Below are 27,206 nucleotides of genomic sequence, written 5' to 3' on the forward strand. Positions count from 1 at the left end.
TACGTTTGGTGAAGCTACTTTGATGGGTGTTGCTGTAAATTATTTTACCACCTACACGTTTGTCCAAATATGTCCACCCAATAATCTACATTAGTGTTTCTCAACCAGGGATATGTGTACCCCTGGGGGTATGCTGAAGTCTTCCTGGGGATACATCAACTCATCTAGATATTTGCCTAGTTTTACAACAGGCTACATGAAAAGCATTACTGAAGTCAGTACAAACTAAAATTTCATACAGAAAATGACTTGTTTGTACTGCTTTACATTCTATATCATTGTTTCTCAACCTGGGGGTCATGATTTATTTTATAATTATATAGTAAAAATAAGAAAGTAAGCAATTTTTCAGTAATAGTGTGCTGTGACACTTGTATTTTTATGTCTGATTTTGTAAACCAGTAGCTTTTAAGTAAGGTGAAACTTGGGGGTATGTAAGACAAATCAGCCTCCTGAAAGGGGTACAGTAGTCTGGAAAGGTTGAGAACCACTGATCTACATTGTAGAATCACATGCAAACAGCAGTATGTGTTGGCTATATAATGGAAGTTCCTCAAGTTGGACAAAACTCCAGATACATATTTTACCTATACATATTCCTCCCCTTGCAAACTGAGGGAAAGTTAATTTAATTCCTCAGCCATAATTCTACAAAAGCCCAACTTCAATTATTGTTGAATTTTTGTTCTCACTGTTAAGACTAACACCAAACTTCACAATGCCTGCCAACACAATGACACAAACCAGCTCATTTAACAGGTGATTATGTATGTAGAAAGATGTCAACAGGGGAGGGGAAGAATTTTGATCCCCGTTAATATGCAGACCTCTAAAGTTAAGCATTGTGAGGTTGAAAGTACACAGTACATTTTAGTGATATCTGCTTCATTTTAGATTAATCTCTTCAATGTGTCAAAAGACACTTGTCTTTGAAGACTACGAACATGGTCATTTAAAGTTTATTAGGAAGAGCTCCATATTTTCTGCTTTAAATAACAAATATCTCTGTATGGGGCACTCAAGTATTCTCTCCTTATTTAATTTGTAATCCCTTCTAGTGTGGTTCTACCCTGGAAAAGCAACTTTGAAAATGGCATTGGGGGATTCCATGTTTCTTTTAAAAGCCTTCAGTGTAACTGCACAAAAGTAATTCAAAGCAGATTTTTTAAATTATTATTATTACTGGAGATGATGCACAAGAAGGAAAGAACCTAAACTGACTTGTAGGTCTGGAAGCTATTAGAAGATAGGTTTAATTTGCTCAGTTTATGAAGAAGAGCGGGAAACTATTGACAAACAAACATTAACTCCCCAATGAAGATAACTTTCCAGAATAGAATAGCACTTCAATAAGTTAACTGTTGACAGAAATGGAACCATCTGGGTTGCTTCTCAAACAAAAAAAAAGCAGCATAGAGAGAGAGAGAGAGAGAGAGAGATTCCTTATTCACTTCTGTATAAGACTTCACATTTGTAGCAATTATGATAAAAGGAATTTTGATAAGCAATGACCGCCTTTGACTATTTCTGTATTGCTTAGGTTAAAAAAAAATAAGGTGGAATAACAGGAGCCTAATTAAAGTATTTTGTGCAGCTGGTTTTAGTGCATTGTTACACACTCCAGTTCCAATAAAGCCGTGATCTGGTGATCCCCCCTTCCCCTCCTGCTTTGTGATGAATGGGTTGAAGGGTGTTTCCACCTTCAACGAGCTCTCACATCATCCCTGATACAGTTGCCACCCTTTTTCATCTTCCTCCCTTCCCCCACCTCATTTCTATTTTTTTTTTTTGGCTCACATTTTACAGCTCCCTTTCTGTTCCTCAAAGCAAAAAGGCTACATGCTGCTTGGGTAGGGATGTCCAATGGTAACTCCATGAGCTGGATACATATGCTTTTGCAGCCTAGCCAAGCATGATGGGAAAAGAGAACAGAAGCTTGTGGCTTCTGCCTAAGCCTGTAGCCCTATACATGTGATCTGCTATGGTCAGCTACACTGAGTCACTGTGGGAGCAGATTTAGAAAGACATTCACTTTTGAGGAGCCACCCACTTCTTTAGCTATGGTAGCACAAGCACATTTAGGAGGAGGAGCATACCGCATAAGGCAACCTTGTATGTCCCCATTGTTTTTTTCTGCCCACATCCCACCCCAAGTTGGAATCATAACAACGAATAAGCATAATAAAATTGTGCCTCACCTTGCCTGAAGGTTTTGGGTGCATTAAGAAGTTTAAGATTCTGGTAACCAGTTCATTATTAACTCCCGATCTTTCCAAATCAAGAACCTCACAGATACTTTTCAACATGGCATTCCTGAATCTGAACAGAAACAAAATTTAATTATCTTAACAGGTTATTAAAAAAAAGTCAACATTTAAGTATTGTGAGTTTGAGACACTTTTGGTTAGACATTGATCCTACAAACACATGCACGTGTAGGCAACTTAAGTACTCCTATCTGTTACATACATAGGTCAGCATCAAGAATCAATGAAAGTAAGTCTCCCTTCTCAACAATTTCCCCAAACCCAACTCAGAGCTATATACTGTGGGATATAAATATACCTACATATAAGCAGCAGTTCCCTCAGAAAAGTCTCCCTAGTTACAATGTAAAGAACTTTTTTTTCCAGATTTGAAGTTATCCACTCCAGGACAAGTCTGGTGAACATGACTTATTAAAAAAAAACAACCTTGCAGACAAGCCCCACCAAAAATGCCTCTACTATTTCTTCTGATTGCTCCTGCCTTTCCATTCAGCCATCTAGTAGTTATCCATGCCCCAAATAGACAGTAGACACTGGAACACGTTGTCTACTTTATCAGCAGTTTTGGATAAAGAGAAAATAGAACTGGGTGTCATGTTACAATTTAGGGTTTGCAGGATCAGAAACTAAATGTTTTGCCTTTTTTAAACATAGTGGTCAATGAAATTTTCTATCAGAAATTGCAACTATATTTATGCAAAATAACCAGAAAGTGAAACTTATTGTTCTAGCTCCATTGTACAAGATGAGCAAAGAGAAGAGTAATAACCAAGGAAGAGAGATTCAAAGAAATTCTCGGCTCAGATCTAACAGGGTCCCTTTAATTTGGCTCCCGAAGTCCTTAAGGTAACAGGAAAAACAGTATTATTTCCCACTATACTTACTAAGTTTTGAATGACAGCCAAGAACAGATCATGGCTAGATCATATTGGGAGAGACAGACAACAGAAAGTGTCTGTTTCTACCTTTGCAACATTCATTCCAAATCCTTCACCCACCAGACAAGATGGTAAGTAGATACACATATGCTGACAGCATTCCAAGAATTTAGATTATCCCTGGTTTAGAAGTATTGGTAGTAGCCCCAACAGCTATTTTTTTGTCAGGGTCCAAATTTTTTGGTGAAGGTATAGTCAAGGTCCAGACTCCAGAGAAAACAATACAAAAAACTACAACAAGTAAATAAGATTTTTTTGGTCCATTCAAAAGCCTCTGGTGGTTTGGATTTGGCCCCCGGTCCGCCCAGTGACTACCCCTGTTCTAAGCTATCAATACAGAGCTAAAGATAAGTATATTTATGAAAGGGTTGACTTAAGTTCTCTAGTTGATATGCTGTACTGATAAGCAAAACATGAGTAGATACGGCTTAAATACACTTCTTGTTGCATTAGTGTTGATTTTTTTAGCCTCACAAAAGTTAGAAAACTGATGAAGGCTTCTATGGCAATGAGCAATGTTATTGTTGGTATGCATTACGTTAGAGCCTTTTGTGATATGATCAAAAACCTCAACAACATATCGCCACATATTTCATCAACATGGATTTAAACGGTCTGAATAAGTGTAAACACTTTTTTTAAATGCAAAGCTTCCACATTACTTATGAATTACATATAAGTGTTTATACTGCACTGGAAGAGGTCTCTATGGATAAAGTAATGATGTTTGGTAGGGTGCAAGCCAGTAAGTATTAAAGTGCAGCTGTATTATGAAGAGTGTTGAAGAGGTCACTGAGGGATTCTATGCTCATTTGTGTCAGTACCTTCCAGACCAAGTTCAGCTTCTAAGTAAAAATGCCAGTTGCCCGTACTGTCAAACCCAATGTTCTGTTTGAAGCTCAAGCTCATTCTTTCTGCTTTGCTTTACCCTTCTTCACCATAAGAAATTCTGCAGACCAAACATTGTACTCGGTTATGCTTGTCCAACCCTGTTGAAACCAGTGAGGTTGCAAAGGTGTACAGAAGGCAGAGTTTGGTCCTGCAGTCAGAATGTAATTAATACTACAGTAGAATTTCCCCACACATTTGTATGTATAGACTCTTCAGTGCTGAAGGGGGTAAAAACTTGTCAGTAAAGCAAGCAGATAATCAGATGTACTAGGACCTAAAATAACACATGTGCAACTGCTTTTTCAGAGAAGGAGGATTTTAAGAATTAACATGAAAATGTTGTTGAAAAGGATTAGCACAGCAGATCAAACGTACATCAACTGCTTTTCATATTAGTCACGAGTGTGAATATGCAAAAGTGTTTAAGTATACCCTATAATATTTTGCATATCGAGGGTAATGCAAATGTTCTTCAAATCAACCTGTTAAAGATTAAGATTTTCATCTTTCGATAGTTTGCCATGATTTGTTATGTAGGTCTATGAATATTTGATAAGCACTAACTTTTAAAATTAAACTCCTGGAAAACTGCATGTCCTAGGGAACTAGAAATAGAGAGAGAACAAAACTCTACAAAGTTATGGGAGTCCTTCCACTGATTTTCAGCAGACCGAAGAAAGTAAAGGGCAAAACTTTCAATTTAAAAAGTCTGCTTGCTCTTTCCACTTACCAGAACTAACTTCAAAATGTAAGTCAGTAAATTGTCTTGAATTTGAAGCCAGACTGAAATAGCAGCACAAAGTAGGTGTGAACTTCTCCCATTCTTAACAGAGGAGTTAATTACAAATGTAAGTGCTAAAAATCAATCATTTTACAGTTACATTTCCAGCAGAAACATGCAGCTACTGTTCTTATTTGCACATATTTTCAGGTCTTGGCATACATTTGAAAGGAATAAGGCTGCAATTAAATATGCAAATAATCAGAAATGTTTTTTTTAGCCCTGAAAAGGGCTTCCTCAATCAGACGCAGAAGGATGAATGGGGATCCTTTTGGAGCCAAAGGAGTTCCTTGCTCAACTATAAGGGCCAGTGCACAATATAGGTGTACCCCTTGTCACAAGTTGCATGTAGTGCCCTCAAAGCATTTTGCTTAACCTTGGGAATTAAACCCGAGTCTCTCACTGGTCAGACCAACACGCTACCCACAGCAGTCTTGCCATTCCTCGTGAAATAATTAGGCGGAGTGGAGAGCACTGGGGCCAACTACACCTAGAAATGTGGGGGCTGCATTGTCCAAACCCAACATTTACAAGTGGTATAGCAAAAGAAAGATCAGAGCTACAGAAAACTAAGATGGCAGTTCTGCTTCTTGGTAGACATTTGCTAACATCCAGAGATTACATAAAATACAAGAGGAAATTATTTAAAGCCTTCTACATGAAGTTCAAGCCACTCTGGTGTTGAAACTTCATTAAATATGTTTTTTCTAATCTCTAGAAAAAAATTACAATACATAACAATTGCTTTCCAGTACAATCCTACACCATTAAGATTAAACCTGCATCTGAAGTTAAAGAGCGCATGTCTAATGAAACCAGTTCTTTAGAAATGTTTAAATATGATTTGAAACAATATTTAGAACCTATTAAGAAATCAAATTGTTTAAGCTGAGCTCAAGGACAAAAAGCAGAGCTCTAGAAAACAATCCCTCATCCTAAAATGTAGATTACTTGGAGCAAACCTTAGAAAATAAGAGTAACCAGCATGATTTAGTTACATTAAGTAGTTATAGAAGTCATTACTTTTTTAACATTTCTTCCTTTTTTTTATATTGATCACTTCCTTTTTCAAATGGAAACCCGCTGAACTGACCCACGTTCTTCTTTAGTGAGGCAACCTAAAAAACAGAACACATTGATTACGTCTCATTGGAAACAGTTTAATAGATTACATCCAGCAATGTTTATTCAGCTAATTGTTATTACTATATGAGAAAGTTTGTTCAGATGCTTACATTCAAAAAGGCAATACAGAATTAGGACATTATGATCAGCCATTGTATAGTGTGGTAAAATGTATGAAAATACTCGAGTATTCATGTACACCGCTACCTCGATATAACGCAACCCAATATAACACGAATTTGGATATAACGCGGTAAAGCAGTGCTCGGGGGGGGAGGGAGGGTGAGAGATGGGGGGGGCTGTGCACTCCGGTGGATCAAAGCAAGTTCAATATAACGCGGTTTCACTTATAACGCGGTAAGATTTTTTGGCTCCCGAGGACAGCGTTATATCAAGGTAGAGGTGTATTTGAGACAATGTAGGTAAGGTAATATATTTTATTGGACCAACTCCCGTTACTGAGACAAGCTTTCAAGCTTATAAAGAGCTCTTCTTCAGGTCTGGGAAATGTACTCAGGCCAGGTCTACACTACACACTTATATCACTATAACTACATCGCTCAGAGGTGTAAAAACCCAAGTTATGCTATGGCTAATGTTAGAGGAGGTCAGATGAGATGGGTCTGATGGTCACTGCTGGCCTTCAGCTCTATGAAGTACTAATGTAGTGGTTCCACCCCCAACATCTGCAGCCTTTTGCCAGTGCCTAAGAGGCAGAAATTGGCTGGTCTGGTTTATTGCATAAGTTGAATAAGCAGCATAAAAAGTAAAGAACAGACTGGTTTCGATTGTGCTGTTTTACCTTTTTTTTTATATCACCTTACCTCTGCCCTATTTGAGCAATGAACAAAATATGCGCGCGCACACACTGGCCCTTGGCACCATAATATTCAGGAGTTTCTAGATCCTGGTGTATCTATACCGGGGTGGCCAACCTGTGGCTCCGGAGCCACATGCAGCTCTTCAGAAGTTAATATGCGTCTCCTTGTATAGGCACCAACTCCGGGGCCGGAGCTACAGGCACCAACTTTCCAATGTGCCGAGGGGTGCTCACTGCTCAACCCCTGGCTCTGCCACAGGCCAGCCCCCACTCCACCCCTTCCCGCGCCCTCTCCTGAGCCTGCCGTGCCCTCGCTCCTCCCCCCACCCCGAGCCTCCTGCACACCACAAAACAGCTGATCGGGAGGTACGGGGAGGGAGGGAGAGGCACTGATCGGCAGGGCTGCCGGTGGGTGGGAGGCGCTGGAAGTGTGGTGGAGGGAGCTGATGGGGAGGCTGCTGACTGATTGCTGTGGCTCTTTGGCAATGTACATTGGTAAATTCTGCCTCCTTCTCAAGCTCAGGTTGGCCACCCCTACTCTACACTCACACACTTAGACAACTACCCGGAAAGAATACATGTACAATTTACATATTGTACAATGCACATAAAATGTACAACCATTTTACAGACTTGGTGGTGTGATTCTGCTTGAGCTAGCATGCTAAAGATCAGTACATCAAGGATAGCACAGGCGGTGGCTTGTGGTAGCCACCTGAGTACAAACCCATCCAGACCTCCTGGATACGTACTTAGGCGGCCATTCTGATCAGCTGCCTCTGCTATTGCGGTTATACTGATATTTTTAGCATGCTAGCTTGCGTACATCTACGCGAGCTAGGAATCAGATCTCCCACTTCAAATGTAGACATACCATTACTGACAGGATACCATCTCAACCTACACTTTCACTTAACCATCATGACTCAATTGCCAACACAAAGATTTGGTGGGATGAATCTCATATTGGAATATTGGTATAGAGGGGTATGTATTGTTCACGAAGAACAGGCAGATAAAGAGAGAGGTTCTGTTGCATTATACATCAAGTATAGATATACTTGTTCTGATATCCAGAAGGTGAGAGGCAAACCAGTTGAAAGTCTCTGGGTAAAGATAAATGGGGAAAAAACAGAGGTGACATCATAGTAGACATCTGCAGACCCTCAGAACAGGAAGAGGAGTTGGACAAGGCATTTCTAGAACAAACAACAGAAATATCCAAAACACAAGATTAGGTAGTAATAGGGAACGTTAACTACCCAGACACCTTTTGGAAAAGTAATACAGAAAAAACACAAAATGGCCAATAAGTTCTTGTAATGTACTGGGGACAACTTCTGGTCTCAGAAAGTGGACCAAGTAACCAGGGGAACTGCAATTTTAGACTTGAATCTGACCAACAGGGAGGAATAGGTTGCAAGCCTGATGCTGGAAGGTAATTTGGGTGAAAGTGATAATGAAAGGATAGATTTCCTGAGTCTAAGGAAAGGAAGGAGTGAGAGCAGCAAAATAAGGACAATGGACTCCAGAAAAGCAGACTTGAACAAACTCTGAGAACTAGTAGGTAAGGTCTGTAGGAAGAAGATCTAAGAGATAAGGAGAGCTGGCAGTTTTTCAGGAGACCATATTAAATGCAAAACTGTCAACTGTTCCAGTGCTAAAGAAAGAGAGCAGGGTGGATAAAAAAATAAAAATAAAATCTGATTTTTTAAATTTAAATAGTTTTTTTCCTCAAAAGAATCCGATCTAAAGATAGTAGATACATTATAACTCAAAGATATCTCATCCTGGAATGGGGATTATAAATTCTAATTCTATAGTATGAGACAATATAGTCATGTAATGTTTAAGAAAAGTTTTGTAAATGAGTTCCAATAGTTCGTGGATTAGGGACCCAATCTTATGGGGTTCCAGGGGCTTCTGTATAGATTATTTAGGTTAATCTTTCTATCTACCCAATGGGACTCAGTGCTCAGTCTAGAAGATACCACCAGAGATGCTTAGTTTTGCAGTTCTCAAACTGTGGATTTGTGTTTCCAGAGATAACATGATTAACAGCAAAAATGCTTTTAAATAAATAAAATAAATAAATATAGAGGTGAGAAATAACAGACCTCAACCCTATTGTCCCTCTGCAAATTTGTGTACACAGAGTCAGTCCCTTACCTCTCTCTAAAAGTGCAAAGTTTCAAAAAGTTCAATGAATAGAATATTGTTGGGGGCAGATTAGATCTGGACAAGGAGAAGAAGTCTGGAGATAAATGTGAGAAGGAAGGGACAGGCAATAGAAACAAAAGTGAAACTGTTTGAACAGCATATTCCAGAAGTCTTGAGGTCTTTCTGAGTGTAGCCTTCATGGATTTGAGATCTACCATACCATTCTCCCACTGGAAGGGAAGACCTATGATGGCAGCAGGCCATAAAAGAGACCCAGTTTGGGAATATTTTAATGAAGTTCCTCTACCTGTGGGTAAGACAGGCATGTGTGCAAAATGCAAACAGGGCAACAAAGAAATGCAAGGCCTGGTTGCCCGAATGAAACAACATCATGAGAAGTGTTCCTTCTCAGGAGGAAGCTGCGTTGATGACGATGAAAGGAACATGTCTGAACATGCAGGCTCTTCAGGTTGGTAAACTTTTTTATTTCATACTTCTTTCTTAAGGACTACCTGTCTTCCTTCTGGACTATTCTTGAATTCTCATGTTTGAGCAAAAAATATAGTTGTTACTCTATGGTACTATCATTTTAGATGCAGTTGTGATAAGAATCCATCCTCAACATACAAGATTCTGAAGACTATCCACCTTCAAGATCACCATTTTCTATAGTTTCATAGTTATCTGCCAATGATAGTGTTTCAGTCACATCATGTATGTCACATGACCACAGTATATCACTTGTAGCAAAAAGAAAAAAAATCTCCATCATCTAGAAACAACCTTAGATAAGTTTGTGATAAGAACCAGCAGATTACAAAAAGAGGTCATTGATGAAAAAATTGCCCAGTTTGTTTATTCAACAAACTCTCCTTTCTGTATGATTGAGAACACACACTTCATTAACGTGGTTCAGTCATTAAGACCAGGATACAGTCCACCCAACAGAGCAGATGTTGCAAGTAAATTGCTGGATAAAGTGTATGAAAGAGAAATTGAGCAGTGTGCAAAAGGTCTAGAGGGTGAAATTGTTAACCTGAGTCTTGATGGGTGGAGCAATGTCCACAATGATCCTGTTGCATGTGTTTGTGTGGAATGTCTTCCTTACAGAAAGAACTGATACATCAGGAAATGCGCACACACACAGCAGAATACTTACAAGAAGTAGCAGTAAAAGCTATCACAAACTGTGAACAAAAATTCAAATGTCTAGTATGCAGCTTGGTCACAATGCTGCAAATGTATCCAAGATTAGAAGAAATTATTTAGGAGGGAGTGAAGAGAGTCCCAAGCTAATAACATACGGTTGCAGTGCTCATTTGATGCACCTCCTAGCCAAAGACTTCAGTGTTCCAGAAATAAAGGCTAATGTTGTTAAAATTGCAAAATACTTCCGTAACAACCACTTTGCAGCCGCTGCTCTGAAAAAGTGGGAGGAACCAAGCTAACTTTCCCACAAGACATGCGATGGAACTCAGTAGTGGACTGTTTTGACCACTATATCAAGAACTGACCTAATCGGATGACAGTTTGTGAACAAAATCGTGAAAAAAATAGATGGCACTGTCACAGTCAAAGTTCTCAACATTGGGCTTAAGAGAAATGTTGAACAGATGCTGAGTACCCTGAAGCCTATTTCTGTAGCCTTGAACAAAATGCAGGGAAATAGCTGTTTTATTGCTGATGAAATTTGGAAGGAACTGAGGGCTTGGCTACACTTGCGAGTTACAGCACATTAAAGGAGCCCTGGGCGCACTAGCTCACTACCTGTCCACACTGGCAAGGCACGTAGAATGCTCCTGGTACTCCATCTCAGCGAGTAGAATAACGTTTAATGCGTCCCCGCTGGAGCGCCCCAGCGTCGGTGTGAATGAGGTGTTGCATTACTGCGCTCTGATCAGCCTCTGGAAACGTCCCATAATCCCCTTAAGGCAAGTGGCCACTCTTGTCATTGTTTTGGATATGCCCTTTGAAAGCTCCGTTTGACAGCCGGCATGCTTATCTGCTCCGAGACAAAGCAACCATTACTGTGGAATGCTCTGTGAGAGAGAGAGAGAGAGAGGCGGGGAGGGGGGGGGGTCTGCTGCTGTCTGAACTTACAAGACAGCATGCTGACATGCTCTCAGCCCGCCCCCAAAACCCATTCTCTCTCTCCCAACATACAGACAACACACTCCCTGTCACACTCTACCCCAGCCCCCCATTTGAAAAGCACATTGCAGCCACCTGCATGCATTACTCTCTATGGCCGTTGCAAGAGCTGCTAATGTGGCCACGCCAGTGCACTGGCAGCTGTCAATATGGACAGACTACAGAGCTTTCCCTACTGCACTCTACGAAGGCTGGTTTAACTCAAAGCGCTCTACATCTGCAAGTGTAGCCATGCCCTGAGTGAGAACTTAAAAAGAGAAATATGCAATGACAGAGTTAAAATACAAGCATTAAAAAAACAAATGGGAGAAGCACTATCTCCAGCTCATTTTCTTGCAAATATTCTCAATACTCGATATCAGGGTCAAACCTTAAATGCTGAAGAAGAGGAGTTGGCTATGACATGGACATCCAGCAATCATCCCTCCATAATGCCAACTATAATAAACTTCAGAGCTAAGGATGAACCATTCAAGAAATATATGTTTGCTGATGATGTTTTAAAGAAAGTCACACCAGTGAACTGGTGGAAGTCACTTAAGCACTTGGATTCAGAGACTAGTGAAGTGATGACCTCACTTTTAACAGCAGTAGCTTCTTCTGCCGGTGTAGAAAGAATATTTTCTTCCTTTGGACTAATTCATTCCAAATTGAGAAATCATTTGGGACCTGAAAAAGCAGGAAAGCTTGTCTTTCCTTTTCCAGATTATGAACAAACAGGAAAATGAGGGTGAAGATGACTGAGTTAGCCGCAGAAGCCAATATTTTAAGTTTCTCACGTTGACCTGGCTGACAGTCTATTTAATTTTTTTTTTAAATATTTCATTTAACTATTTTAGTTAAAAACAAATTTTAACAAAAACAAATCTGATTTTAAAAAAACTTGAATGTTTAACTAAATTCAAAAATTCATATGCTCGTTTTGTTAAAATATTATGTTTGCTGTTGAAGAAAAAAATCCAGAATACATAATGTTGTTGTTTTAGTTAAATAAAACAATTTAAATGTCTGTCTGGTGATGTTCTTCTCCTAATACAGCACGGCAAGAAAATCCTCCAAATATTAATGATTAATCTGTTGAATTGGAGATAGTTCACCTCCCAATGACTTCATAAATAGCTGCTTCAATTACCTTTGGTAAATGAAATAACCAAACAATCATTCATTTTCTGATATAGCTGTAAAACTAATCTGAAAAGTTTTCAAAATAAATCACTTAAAAAATGTATAGTGTGTACCTTCTAAAAATGAAACCTACATCTAGCTCGGAGCTGTAAAGAATATGTATTAAGGTTATAACAACCAACAAGAATGCACTTTTATGTAGAAATCCAGGATTAAATCGAGTCTTCCTGACTAGTGATTTAAATCAAATCCACCCTGAAAGAGAGGAAGAATAGTAAGAGGTCAATACGGCTCCATTGGCCCTTTTTAATAACCTGAAAAATCAAAGAAGAATCCTACAAAAAGTGGAAACATGGATGAATTGCTAAGGGGGAGTACAAAAGAATAGTGCAAACATATAGGCACAAAATCAGGAAGCCTACGGCACAAAGAGTTATACCTAGAAAGGCACATAAAAAGCAGGAAAAGCTTCTTTGAATACATTAGGAACAAGAGAAAGATGAGAGAAAGCGTAGGTCCTCCACTTACTGGGGAAAGAGAGCTAACCGATGACATCAGGAAGGCTGAAGTGTTTAGTGCCTATTTTGCTTCAGTCTTCACTAACAAGGTTAACGGTGAACAGATACTCAACACAATTAACAATGGGGAAGTATGACCCAGGAACCTCTTGATGCCAATTGGGAGAAGGCACAGGGGATGCACACAGTTTTATAGGGACCCCCCCGGATCAGATATATGAATAATAATTCACGAAAGGGTGGCATATGAGGTTTCTACCAAGAGCCATTTAACAACTGGTCATCATAATCACTTGTGAAACATATGTATGGATAACATTTAAGTCGTTACATCTCTAAACTGAAAATTATGTTTGTAAGGCAGATAAGCAAGTGAGACCTATCTAAGGAATGTTCGTTTCAGGCAGGGGGTAACAGACATTTATTTCCCTACCTGGTGTAGTGGGTATCGTCCACATCCCAATGCATGTCTATTTGCATTCTGAGCCAAAGGCTAATCAGGAGTTTGCGATTTCAATAAGATATGAAAACTACAGGAAAAAACAACTGGGGGCGGGGGCATCCTATTTATGAATAAGGACAATGGATTGTTCTGATATATCTTGGAGTGCATACACCCAGAATATTTCACCTAGCAGGCAAGCTGACATCATGTTTGTCTCATGAATGGAAGGACCTGGCTGTAAAACGCTAGGACTTTGGGATGAGCATTGCTCTAAGACACAGAAGTATACAGTTATCATTCGAATCTCTGTATTTTGTTAAGTAAACTTTACTTGTTTTCACTACAGAATTATCTAAGTCCTGTGTGTGTAAAACAGAGCAGTGATCAAAGATGTAACTGGTAAGTTGGGTTGTACTATTCCCCTGGGAGCTGCAAATCTGTAAATATGACTGTCCAGTAGATCAGGGGCTGGACTCTCAAGGGAGACATTTGGAGGCTGCCTATTGCTAACTTGTAAAGGGGCAGTGGGGTCTCTGTAGGCCTAGATGGAAGTGCTTGTGTTGCCTGTGGCCAGTAACTGTCACCTCTGGGAAGCCCAAAGTGGGAATACCTCTGGGAACGCCCAAAAACCCCCTTGTCTCCTGCACATGGCCATTACTGTGAGACCAACAGGCATTTGTTATCAAGGGCAGTGGTTTCCCTCATTCCTCCCATTAGGCCCCATTAGGTCGCAATTTTATAAGGCTCGCCAATCCGCCCCATTGGAACCCGAATGATTTGACCCAACAAGCAGATCTGAAGAAATTCCTAGACTATATTTTGACAGGCATAAAACAAACTGACACCCAGCAGGCAGAGACAAGGCTTCCTCATGCTAAGGGTAGGTGCTGGGTACCCCCCAGGAAGCGTCACAGAAAGGAACACAAGCCAAAATAGGGAAAGAGCAAGTTTGAAATGATATTTAGATAAATTAGATGTATTCAAGTTGGCAGGACTGGATGAAATTTATCCTAGAGTACTTAAGGAACTAGCTGAAGCAATCATCTTCGAGAACTCATGGAAGATGGGTGAGATCCCAGAGAACTGGAGAAGGGCAAACATCATACATACCTATCTTTAAAAAGGGGAACAAAGAGGACTCTGGGAATTATTGAGCAGTCCGCATAACTTCAATACCTTGAAAGCTACTGAAAAAAAAATCAATCAATTTGTAAGCACCTAGAGCAGGAGTTCTCAAACTGGGGGTCGGGACCCCTCAAGGGATCGTGAGGTTATTACATGGGGGGTCACCAGCTGCCAACCTCCACCCCAAACCCTGCTTTGCCGCCAGCATTTATAATGGTGTTAAATATATAAAAAAGTGTTTTTAATTTAGGGGGGGGGAGGGGGTCGCACTCAAAGATTTGCTATGTGAAAGGGGTAACCAGTAAAAAAGTTTGAGAGCCTCTGACCTAGAGGATAATAGAGTTATAAGATCTGCCTAGAAAAAATCATGCCAAACCAACCTAATTAACTATTTAGCAGATTACTGGCCTAATGGATGGGGGAAGGAAATGTGGTTTAGACCAAATAACTAAGATGGGTGCACAACTGGTTGAAAGTCCATACTCAAAGAGTAATTATCAATAGTTCACTATCAAACTGGAAGTATCTAGTGGAGTCCCACAGGGCCAGTCCTAGGTCCGATACTATTCAATATTTTAATTAATGGATTTAGATAATGTAATGAAGTGTATGGTTATAAAATGTAGTAATGACACCAAGATCGGAGGATTGCTAGTACTTTGGCAGACAGGACCAGAATTCAAAACAACCTTGACAAATTAGAGAAATGGTCTGAAATCAACAAAATAAAATTCAATAAAGGCAAGTGCAGAATACTTCACATGGGAAGAAAAAAAATCAAATGCATAATTACAAAATGAGGAATAACTGACTAGGTGGTAGTACTGTTGAAAAGGATTTGAGATTATAGTGGATCACAAATTGAATACAAGTCAACAGTGTGATACAGTTGGGAAAAACACTAATATTCTTCAGTTTATTAACAGGAATGTCGTATGTAAGACACAAGAGAAAATTGTCCTGCTCTACTTGGCACTGGTGAAGCCTCAGCTGGATTACTGTGTCCAATTTTGGGCTCCACACCTTAGGAAATACGATGGCCTCCAGAGGAGAGCAACAAAAATGATTAAAAAGTTTAGAAAACATGATCGATGAAGAAAGAAAAAAATTAGGCATGTTTAATCTTGAGAAAAGACGACTGAGGGGGACTTTCAAATATGTAAAGGGCTATTATAAAGAGGACTGATCAATTGTTCTCTATGTCCACTGAAGGTAGGACAAGAAGTAATGGGCTTAATCTGCAGCTAGGGAAATTTAGGTTAGGGGAGGTTCTGGAATCTCCGTCGGAGGGTTTTTAAGAATAGATTGTCCAAACACCTGTCAGGGATGGCCTAGGGTTTACTTGGTCCTGCCTCAGCATAATGGGCTGCACTTGATAACCTCTCAAGGTCTACTCCAGCCCTACATTTCTATGATCATTAAAGCATTAGAATCCTTTCATATTCCACCAAACTGCTGACAATATACTTTGTAATAAGAGATTTATGCCCTACTACGGATATAACGCACAATTCTTTACTGAAATTATGCATACTGGATCCTAAAGGTACACATAACAGCACTTCTCTCGGAGGGTGCAACACACAGATGTCCTCATATAATCACAATTCTGTCAAACACCTCAAAGTAATCCACAAATGTCCTTGTATCAAACACACTTTTACCAAGCAGGCCCAACTAATGCCTCCATCATTCACTGTTGGTACTCCTAACACACTGACTGCACCTGTAGTGTATGCAAATAAATCCCATTTGCTACTGCCAGCTCCAGGGGACCAGAGGAAAGGTGGTGTGGGCAACCTCTCCCCCCACCCACTTTTTGTGCTTTAATGATGTTAGATGGAATCCTGTGGGTGAAAGTGAATGGGATGTAAAAGGAGGTGAAGGACTTGCACGTTTCAGCAACTCTGGAGTCATTGCTAACACCAGTTCAGCTACACCATTGGTTACAGCATTGAGAGCTCTACTTTAGACCAGAAGCTGGTCTTTTAAACATTTGGTCATCTACATTTGCTTGAAGCAATTGTAGTCAACGGGATGCTTAAAATTACAGCATCTTGTCCACGCTAGGGCTCCTTCAACATTGCTACCATCAATGAAGCTGACCCCAGTGTTGGCAACGATAAGAAATTTTTGCAAAAATTTCCCTAATGCATGAGGCTTAAGAATAAGTGCCTCTTCCATATTTCAAAACATCTCCTTTAGAAATAAAGTCTAAAGTATTCGATTGATCTCCCTTCTCAAGGGTGATGCTCCCCACAACATGAGCCATGACCCAACCCTCTTCCCACCCCCACATCAAAACTGAATGTATGGTCATTAGCATATAAATAGTTCAGAAACAAATTTGCAATTGATGAAAGTTAAGATCATTTGGAACATTTTCTGCACTAGCAAATTATTTTTCAAATTTCAAGTTTATTTTACTTTTGTATTTTATCCCTTTAAAGAGATTAATCATGTGAATTACATTAGTTTAAAGGGGTAACACATCAGCTTGAAGTGTGATCAGCCTCAAAAGGCAAGTTAAGTTGTTTCAGGTACTTCATCTACCCAAGTCCTGCAAGTTTTTGTGGTTTTTCAAACATATTTGAGGGGGGAAAAGACTAGGGTTTTGTTTTGTTTTAAATAAAAAGTGTCCTCTTCCCCTCAGTTGCTGTATGAAAGGGTCACAAATATGCAGAGACCACAGTGAAACCAACTATCATGTAGTGCTCTCAAACGCACGGGGTAAACAATTAGAAGAATTGAGAAAAAAATTATTTTCTGTGTTCGTAATCTTAGATATTATTGTAACAATGGTAGATAATTATAATTACATGTGAAATCCTTTAAGTGACTATGTACCTTACTGCTAACATTCTGTGGGCAGGCATTGTAACGATGTAGCTTTTAAAAAGACACACATGTCCACTTGGAAAAGCGAGGATACACTATACATGTTTTACTCTACCAAAAGAACGTTAATATCATGCAAAAGATGGACTTAACGGACTTACTGTGCCTGGCCTGTTGTAAAGGAGTTTGTGTAGATTTCTGAGTTCATCTGTTTTCTTCTTACTCAAAAAAAACTGTATCCTTTCAATTTCGCAAAGTTTTTGTCCCTTTCCTGAAAGAGTTAAAGCAAGTTATGTTGCGTCTCTCATTCATGTTCTTCAAAATGACACCTTTGTTTATAACTTGTAGTATCTGTTTTAAATATACCAAGTGTTTAAAACTGAAATATTTTTGAGGTAGAGGAGGAAAGTTATTTTACTACTAGACCAAAAACTTCAGATGGCAGATGACTGCCTGTTTACCGTGTCTATCATAATTAAATAACTTGCTAGCCACCTTTATATTATTCCTTTGTTACCCGATGCTCTGTGTCCAAATAGAGGTTACACACACTTGCACATTTATTCCCAGCAGCTCTTGCATTCACAAATGGTGGCTATATATCATGTGCCTGCCTGAGATCAGGTAAAAATGTACTTTGTTCAAGTATTTCAACATTGTTGATGGACAGTTACACAAACCTCTCCACATTTGTAATTTTAATAGCCACTCTTCCCGTAAAAAGAAATCAACACCCTATTTTAAGATTTATGGTGGCTCAGTTATCTTATCTATGATTCATAATTTAGTCAACTTAAAAAATTTCCCTATTCACGACTAGTTAGAACAATTATAGTTCTGAAATAAATGAACAAACTTGCCTGGTGCAATTGTAAAAGGTTCCCTTTGTAACGAGGATACCTGCATGGTCAATCTCTCTACTTTTTTCTTCTCTCTCTTCCCTTCAACAATGAGACTCTTTTCTGCAAAAGACAGTTTCCCTTAAGTATAACATTTCACAAATAGTGAGACAAACACTGCAACTGCAGTGAAGGGGCAGAATTTCAATATATCTCAAGGTATCAGCTATAGTATCCTAACATGCAGCAGAAGTACCTAATTAACTTAAAAGAGACATTGCACAAAATTTTAGTGTAAAATGCTAGTCTGAACTAACAAGAAGAGCCCCAAACAACATCTTATAATTTACGTAACCAAGAGACTTACAGAACTGATTTACAACTAATTGGAGCCACACCTGCTGAAAACTGAGCTGAACTATACATACAAATATGATAAAAGTAGGTTTGGATATAATCTCTATACAAGCCTATTGATGAGATCTTATTTTAATTAAGTTGTAGCATCCCAGCCACACCCCAGGATTTAGACTCCATCTTGTACAGTAATTCCTCACTTAATGTCATCCCGGTTAACCTTGTTACGTTGCTGATCAATTAGAGAACATGCTCATTTAAAGTTGCGCAATGATCCCTTATAGCACTGTTTGGCAGCTGTCTGCTTTGTCCACTGCTTGCAGAAAGAGCAGCTCATTGGAGCTAGCTGGTGGGAGCTGGGAACCAGGGTGGGCCAGCAGCCCCCCCCAAGTTCCCTGTGCAGCAACCGCCCAGCAGGCTATCAATTGCCAGGCAGTTCAGGTGTCCCTCCCCCCACTGCCGTGTGCTGCTCCTGCCCTCTGCTTTGGAGCTGCTCCTGGGAGCCTCCTGCTTGCTGCGCGGGGGGTGGGGGAAGGAGGGGTGCTAATGTCAGTGTCCCCCTCCCCTGTACCCCTTCTCCACAGAGCAGGGAGGGATGGACACGACAGGGCTCAGGACGGAGGGAGCTTGCTGGCAGCAGCTGCTGCTGTCTCAACTTGCTGATCTATTTAAAAAGGCAGTGTACTTAAGAGTGGGGTCAGCGTACTTAAAGGGGCAATGTGCGTGTCTCTGTCCCACACACCGTGTGTGTCTCTCCTTCCTCCATTCGTGCTGCCTTGTAGAGAGTGAGGCTACATTAACAACAACGTGTTAACCCTTGAGGGCTCAGCCGAATACTAGATCATTTAGCAGGAAGGCATTCCCTGGGAAATATCCCACCCTCTGACTCCACCACCTCAAACAAGCTTCACAATCATCATTGCTGTGTACAGTATTAAATTGTTTCTTTAAAACTTATACTGTGAGTATATATTAGTCTTTTGTCTGGCAAAAAAAAGTTTCCCTGGAACCTAACCCCCCCCCCCCCATTTACATTAATTCTTATGGAGAAATTGGATTCACTTAACATCTTTTCGCTTAAAGTAGCATTTTTCAGGAACATAACTACAATGTTAAGTGAGGAGTTACTGTACATCCTCTTGGGATGTGGAGCCCTATAGCGCAAGACCCCATAGAACCAGTGCTGACCTCCCAAGTCTCTCCCCAAAGTTCCACCCATAATGGGCACTACAGTTTACAGTTGAACTGTTCAGAGATCACATGATAGTCAAAGCAAGGAATTCATAGGCAAAGGAACTTATTAACCATATACACTTTGTTCATAGATTTATGGATAAACAACAAGTATCTGAATGGAAATCCTTCCCTCTAGTGTCCTCACCACTCCCAAGTCTTTTGGGTTTTTGGTCAGTGTCCTCGAGGGGATCCAGCACCATTTTCTCTTCTGGCAATGGTGTCTCCCCCGCTTAGAAAGCCTCTCTCTTAAAGCCTACCTGAAACAGCTTTTACTTTCTCATGCAGTGATTTTCCATTATCCAGCCCTTGAGTAGAACTTACACATTCAACCCTGCGTGGGCTGCTGGTTTAACAGTTAGTCTCTGCTGGTAGTCTCCATTGTCCTGCCAGGGTAATGCCATTGAATAGTTAATGGCCAGTGATGACTCTCTCATTCAGGATCAAACTCAGAGGTACCACACTCTGCCTAACACAAGAGGACTGATGCAGTCCCACATGACAGTTACATTATACAGTGAAGCACATAATCAAGCTGACACTCAAAATGAAGGCTGAAATATAACATGGGATTCACAAAATCGGACTGGAGACCCACAGAACCTCCAAACTGTCAGATTTCAGATGCCAGCACAGTCTGACATGTCTATGTCATTTCAGTTACTGCTCCTGCTGTTAATTCCCCATGCTAATTTATGATTCTGCAACATACTGAAGAACTATTCCACTTAGAAGCCTTCTACAAGGACTGATAATTCTAAGATGCAAAGAGGATATAAACTAACTCCTCAGAGACCTCATGCCTACAGAGTTACACCTTGTCAGGAAACAAGAAGTGAGGTAAAATGCTCTTCAGTTTGGGATGGAGTGAGGTGCCCTGGTTCTGAAAGATTATCTGTGGCTAGATTTCCAGTCTGACTGTATCAATATTGGCCATTTACAACAGAGTTGAGGACCACACTGGTCCAGAGCAGTGTGAAACTATTAGGATTGAGCCTTAGTCAATACCTATCATACCATAGGCAGTAACGGTGGGTAGACACACATGAACTTTCCTTCTCGGCAGATGAAGAAGGCATCCCCTATTCATGTGGTCTTCTCTTGACAACAGAAAAGTAGCTTTTTGTTCAGGTGAGCTGCTCCTTATAGCTTCCACTGGATTCCCAGAATAGAAACTACTTGTAAGGCTCTATCATGGAAAGACTCATTCTGTAATCTCCCTCTCTGCCAAGTACATAGCAACCAGGAATTTCTTATCCCTGGACTGCCCACCACAATAACATCCATTACATGGATACAGTGTAAGAGTCCATATGATGCTTGCTTCCATTGCAACAACAGGGTCCACTGAGGCTCCTCTCATGTGGAGATGTGCCACAGGTATTACAAATACAGTTAGTCACATTAAAAAGGAAATTGTTTCCTAAAATTAAGTTCTAGGGAAGCTTAATAAAATAAACTTAGATTTTCATATGTTAGACATTAGGAAATATCTGCACATAGAGCCATGCCCCCTTTTTCATTCCCAAAGCTATTCTACTTTGTTACATTTCACTCATCCTTGAACACTGACTACTCCAAAGAATTATTGCTGAATATAATCTGATACTTTGACCCCAATTCAGCCCTTTCTTTGCATGTATACCTACCTTTTTCTTCTTCTTCCTCCTCCTCCTCTTCCTCATCACTTTCCTCAATTTTGTTTTCAGTTTCAGGTTCTCTCTCATCTGTTTGTTCAGCAGACATTATATCTTCTTTTGAGGAAGACATGGTGAGTGACTCTGTGGAACACAAGGGAACTGTCATTGCTATTACAACATCTAAGAAAAATTCTTGAATCTATATAGGCATGGCAGAACTCAGATTTTTTTTTTTTTTATAATTTTGATGGATAATATTGGGTTTTAAGCTTTATTTTAAACATTTTCAGTTGTGGGAAATTATGGAGGGTCAGACAATTATTTAATGACAAATTCAAAAAGTTAAAGTTTGTAACCATTAAAATACAAACTGTCAACATTATGTCAAAATATACACAGTAAATATCCTTAAAATCAAACTCTAGTACATTTTCAAACAACATTTTTCTTACTTTGCCTATCTGTAAATTTAAATTATTATTGATGGAAATATTTTTTCATCCCTGGGTGTTTGTCCAGTGCAACTGATGTTTACTGACATTTACCAATAAAAACCTAATTTGTCCAAGTCTAAATGTATCTACCAGACATCTTTGTTGGATAAAAGTCCTGTCACAATATTACTGGGATGTTTGAGTACTTTAGACTGACTATTTGATGCTATAAACACAAATTAAAGTAACCTAAAGAGGAATATGAACAATTTTTCACATCCTCCTAATGCAAGTCTGGTCATTTTTTGTGACTCTGCAAATACCCCACTAAAGAACAGCTCATTTTAAAGTAAAAGTTTTAATTATAACAAATGGCAATGTTATCAAATCCTTCCAGACATGAAGGTCTCATAGTCTGCATCCTGAACTATACAGCCATACCTACTGAAAGCAGTAACATTGCATTAACATAGCTTGAAGCTGACGACAAAATATCAAGAGTTAGAAAATACAAATGCTTAAAAAAACCCACAATCTTCATTATGCCACACTTCAGATAGGGAATATTTACTTCTGCTTTTGGTTAAACATGAATATTGACCTACATTTATGTTGTCATATAGTAAGTACACACTCACATAATGTACGAACAAAAAACAACTTAGAGGAGTACATGCTGCTTTTGGAACAACGATAACTGGGTGAAATTCTAGGTTGCATGTGTTATATACAAAAGATCAGATGATCTAGTCTGATCCTTCTGGCGATAAAAATCTATGGAACATCAATCATGTATTAGTGCAGAGATGGCCAACCTGAGCCTGAGAAGGAGCCAAAATTTACCAATGTACATTACCAAAGAGCCACAGTAATACGTCAGCAGCCCCCCCATCAGCTCCCCCACCCACCGGCAGCCAATTAGCATCTCCCCATCCCTCCTTTTTCGGGGCATGGGGGGGGGGGGGGGGGGGGGGAGGGAGAGTAGCGAGGGCACAGCAAGGTCGGGGAGGGACGGGGTAGCGTGGGAGCAGGGCCTGTGGCAGAGCCAGGGGTTGAGCAGTGAGCACCCCCTGGCACATTGGAAAGTTGGTGCCTGTAGCTCCAGCCCTGGAATCAGTGCCTGAGCTTTTAAAGTGAGGACAAATTTGGGGGTACAGTAGTCTGGAAAGGTTGAGAACCATTGGTACTCAGGGATGTTGTGGCCTGCGATTTCAGGAGAGGAAGGGAAGTAGGAGGAGAGAAGGGTTTTCACAGTTTGCCAAAAGAGATGCCTAATGAACAAATTGAGAAGTAACTTTTCAATCATTTGTGCTGTTACTCCAATACTAAACAGAAAAAAAAAAATCGAACTTGGCCCTGGAGGAATCCCTCAGGGCATTTCCAACTGTTCAGTTTGTTCACACAACTCAAAAGTAGCAGCAATTTTAAAGAGGTAGCCAAGCCTCCCCCTTTGTAATACTCCAGTCACTGAAGGTTACCTTGCTTAACCGACGGGACCCAGCTTTGGACAGCGCCCAGTGTCTAGGGATGGAGAATGACCTGCACGAACTGACAAGGCGGGGGGGGGGGGGGGCGTTGCAGCGTGTGCGCGGCGCAGCCGGACTGATGACCCTGGCCCACGGGGATGCATCCGCTCGGCGGGACGGGACGGCAGGGCTCAGGGCACCCGGACGCTGCAGGGAAGCGCAGGTCGCCCCGCGCTGTGGCTGGGGAAGCAGCGACCCCGAGCGGGCGGGGGCCGGCCCAGGACTGGGGCCCCCAGGAAACCCTTCAGGCGGGAAACAACTCGCCGCGGGGAGAAGTGAGAGCGGCCAGGCCCGGCCCGGGGAGCCAGAGGATCGGAGACCCTGGAGCGGGGGAAGGGTCCGGCTCCTCTCCCCGCGGGGCCTGGCGCCCGCCGCGCTCGGCTCTCCCAGGCTCCCGCGCAGGCCTGGCCGGGCTAGGTCCCTGCAGGGCCGGACAGTCGGAGTGACTCCGCCCACGCTAGGGATCCGGGGCTCCCACAGGCCTCTCGCCCCAGAGCCCCTGCGCCCTGTGATCCTAGCGGCCGCGGTCCCTTGCCGGAGCCGCGATTCACCCACCTCGGCTCGGCGGGGTCCGGCTCCTCTCGCCCGTGTGGGCGGCGGCTGGAGGCGACAGTTCACAATTACCGGGATGGGGGCGGGGACAGGCGCGCGCTTCACGTCTCGCGCTCACACTGTCCCCGGGCCGGAATCAACAAGGTTTTCAAAATGGCGGGTTCTCGGTAGGGGGGAAGGAAGCGGGAAGGCGGCAGCCAATCAGCGCCCAGAACCCAAGTCGCGGCTGGAGGGAGTGAAGCGAACGCAAGGCGAGCGCGCGCAGGTGGGCGGGACGATGGCTGTTCAGAGCGCGCGGGCGCCTGCCGCTTGCTGTAGAGGGGGGACGGGAGCAGAACAGCGCGTCTGCTGCTTCCCCCATTAACATCTGGGGGGGGGGGATTTGTCACTAGCTTAATGGAAGCAATGAAATTGTGACTGTCTGTGTAGAGCCTGTGGAGATTCTCAGCGAAAGGAATGATGTGGGTGCTCAGTACGAGGAGGGTGTATCAAGGGTGCACACTTCCCCCTCTAATAGTTACTCACTCTAATACTCCTATCCCAGGACTTGTGAGGTGGGGCAATATTTTCATCCCCCCTTTTAAGCCTGGATAAACCCGGACACAGAAAGAGGTAGTGCTTTTCCTAAGATTCCCGCAGCCAGTCAGTGCAGAGCCGGGAACAGAAGCTGAGCTCACAGTCCTAGTCCTATACCTTAGCCACAAATCCAGCCTTTCTTTACTGGTATCTGTAGTTTTCAAACTGTTTTCTTTCCTCTCTCTCTTTCCCAGTCTCTTTTGTCTTTACGATCCACTTGCTTGTTTCCCCCCTTTTCAACTGGCCTTTTTTCCTACAATGATTCTGTTTCCTATCCACCATGGTTGCTTCCTTGAGATAGACTGTGCTGCTACTCAAAGCCAAGAAGCAGTCATATTTTATCTCCTAGTTTCTTCCCTAAATGTGCTGTATTGTTGGCTCAGGTTACCAGGCAACATGTGCAGTACCCTGGGGGTGGGACCTACTTCATGTCAGCCCTCTTGACATGAGGTAGGTGCTTTGCGCTCTTGCACCTTTCTCTGTCTCCCTCCTTCTTATAAGAGGGAGACAGAGAAAGGTGCAAGAGCAAAGCACCTACCTCATGTCCAGAGGGCTGTGGGGAAGAAGTGCTCCACAGCAGCCAGAGGGAAAGACCTGGGTAGGATCAAGCTCCTTAAGAAGGAATAAGTAGCCTGGACAGGACAGTGAAAGTGCTACTCCTGAGGGCATTCTGTGACAAAAAATTAAAAATTCTGCACACATTATAAAATTCTGCAAGATTCTGCAAATTTTATTTGTCAAATAAATGTGAAGGCTCCAGCATGGCATTGGGGAGCACAGAGCACTGGCTGCACAGAGGTGGGAGATCACTGTGCAGCTCCCCCCACCCCTCCCGGGCATGGACCCAGGAAAAAGGTTGCACCCAACCCTGACACAGCGCAAGGACTGGGCCTGCCCCAGAAACACCCCAGTGCCCTGCCCCCCTGTGCCAGGTACACCAGGTGTGGGCAGGCAGGCTCAGCAAGACAGGATCCAAGTGTGGAGGGGCTTAGTGTGTGGGGAATCCAGGTGTGGGTTGAGAGGGTTCTCTGTGGGGCAATGTGGGTGTGGGCAGCTCAGTGGGGGATCTGAGTGTGGGGGATACACAGGGGCTTGAGAGGTTCTGGGTGCAGCCATAATGGGACTCTGCAGGGGGGTCCAGGTGAAGGTAGTGGGGGTCTGAGTACAGCTCAGCTCCCTGTACAGTGATCCCTCCCCCTGCAGCCGAGGAGCGATGTGTGCAGGAAGCGCTGGGATGGGGTGGGGAAAGTTTGCAGAGCTTCCTACAGCCTGGGGAGAAATCTGGAGGTGGGTCTGACCCAGCCCCAGATGCCATGCTGGGGAAGAGAAAGTCCTGTCTTCCCTAGCCCAGCCAGGACTAGCAGCTGAGCCCGGTGCAAGGTAGGAGCCACCAGCCATGTCTTCCCCAGTCCTGCCCGTGCCCCACAGTTATTTAACTCTCTGCTGGCTGCCCTGGGCACCTGAAACATACTGCTGGAAGGGCTGCATGACCCTTTTTGTGCCTTCCCTTTGCTTCCCTGTCAGAAAGTCATTTTTCTGCGGGAAAACAAAGAAATCTGCGGGGGGACATAAATTGTGCGCATGTGCAGTGGTGCAGAATTCCCCCAGGAGTAAAGTGCTAATGAGTGTCAAAGCAAACTGACATTTGTGCTTGCTTAGGGCTAGAAGGAAGTTGGCTTTCCATTGCCCTGCTCCAACAGGGCAAACAGACTGCTAAGCCCCACAGGATCTTAATGAGCTGTTGAGGCCAAATTACTAGGGGAGCAGGAATGTATAGCATTCAGTTAAACTATTTCTACGTTAATAAACCAGATCCCCAAAGGGGTGTTATTGACTCACATGAGAGTGTGGATGCAGTTATTGGGAAGACCAGAATAGGAAAACTGAGGCAGGAGTTGTGACAAATATTGCAACCCATGAAGTATCTTTGGGGGGCCATCATGTTACATTTATAAATAAGACAGTAAGAAAGTTGTGATTGTTGTTAATCTGAAAGTTGTGGCCAGTCTGTTAAAGTTGCGCTTGGGTTGAAGGTGCATATTGGCAGCTGGAGGGACAGGTTGCAGGTGATGGTGCAGGACCTAAACTCTTGTTTTGTAACTGAATAGATGTCAAGTTGGTAGCAGGTCCTTTACCCTCCCACAGGGGCTGCATAATCCTGGCCAAACCTTCAACACTCAAGGCAGAATGTGAGCCCCAACACCCCTGAACCCTAGAGGCAGCCCCAGCTCAGAGACTGGAGAGGGCTGGCACTACCCTGGTTCCCCTATCCCAGTCCCACACTGTATGGGAGGCATAAGCCACAGGTTGTGCCCAGCCCCACTCACTGGGGCCTCCCTAAACCTGTGCACTAGCACAGCCAGACAGCCGCAAAAGATGAAGTCCTCAAAGTTGCACAGGAGCCACTGCTCTTCAGAGGCCCAGCCCACACAATCTGAAGGAGATGGAATTGCACCTGGGCAAAGGCAGTAGCAGATTTGCCATGGCGCCACTGGGCCCACACTCCAGGGGGGCTCCGGCCAGGGCCACTCTTCTCCGCCCCCTGCTCTCTTCTGCGGGGGGGCAGAAGCTTGGTGCTCCTGGCACTGAGGCTCCTGCTGCAGTAGGGCAGCCAAACGCCCCCTCCCCTGCCTCCTCTCACAGCTTGCTTTGTTCCTGCCCTCCCCCTCCCTGCTGCTGATCAGCTGTTTGCCGGCAGGAGGGGTCGGCCACAGCATGCTCACCTGGGGAGAGGAGGCAGAGAAGGGGTGGGAGCTTGGGGAGGGGGGTGGAACGAGCATACCTACTCTGACTGCAGAGCTGCACAGCCAGGCTGAAAAAAGAAGGTGCTGCTCAGCTCTGGGGACTTTGCAGCTGGACACCACC

General features: G+C 42.6%; 1 protein-coding gene across 2 annotated transcripts in view; it reads right to left on the reverse strand.

The window, feature by feature from the left end:
* The window catches only part of DEK (DEK proto-oncogene), a 34,648-nt gene extending 10,722 nt beyond the window's left edge, over positions 1–23,926 (reverse strand). Inside the window, exons 1-6 of one of the 2 annotated variants that reach the window (XM_024217509.2) lie at positions 23,769–23,926; positions 21,263–21,394; positions 18,045–18,146; positions 17,346–17,455; positions 5,901–5,995; positions 2,199–2,319 (exon numbers count right to left, since the gene is read on the reverse strand). In XM_024217509.2, the coding sequence (XP_024073277.1) occupies positions 2,199–2,319; positions 5,901–5,995; positions 17,346–17,455; positions 18,045–18,146; positions 21,263–21,383 (549 nt within the window). In that variant the 5' untranslated portion in view covers positions 21,384–21,394; positions 23,769–23,926. Of the gene's footprint in view, positions 1–2,198; positions 2,320–5,900; positions 5,996–17,345; positions 17,456–18,044; positions 18,147–21,262; positions 21,395–23,165; positions 23,223–23,768 lie in introns of those variants that run through there. The other variant, XM_029914154.1, reaches the window with a different exon arrangement.
* Positions 23,927–27,206: the final 3,280 nt, after the last annotated feature.

The sequence above is a fragment of the Terrapene carolina genome, unplaced genomic scaffold (assembly GCF_002925995.2).
Source record: "Terrapene carolina triunguis isolate 2854851 unplaced genomic scaffold, T_m_triunguis-2.0 Scaffold58, whole genome shotgun sequence".
In the NCBI taxonomy this organism is placed as follows: Eukaryota; Metazoa; Chordata; order Testudines; family Emydidae; genus Terrapene; species Terrapene triunguis.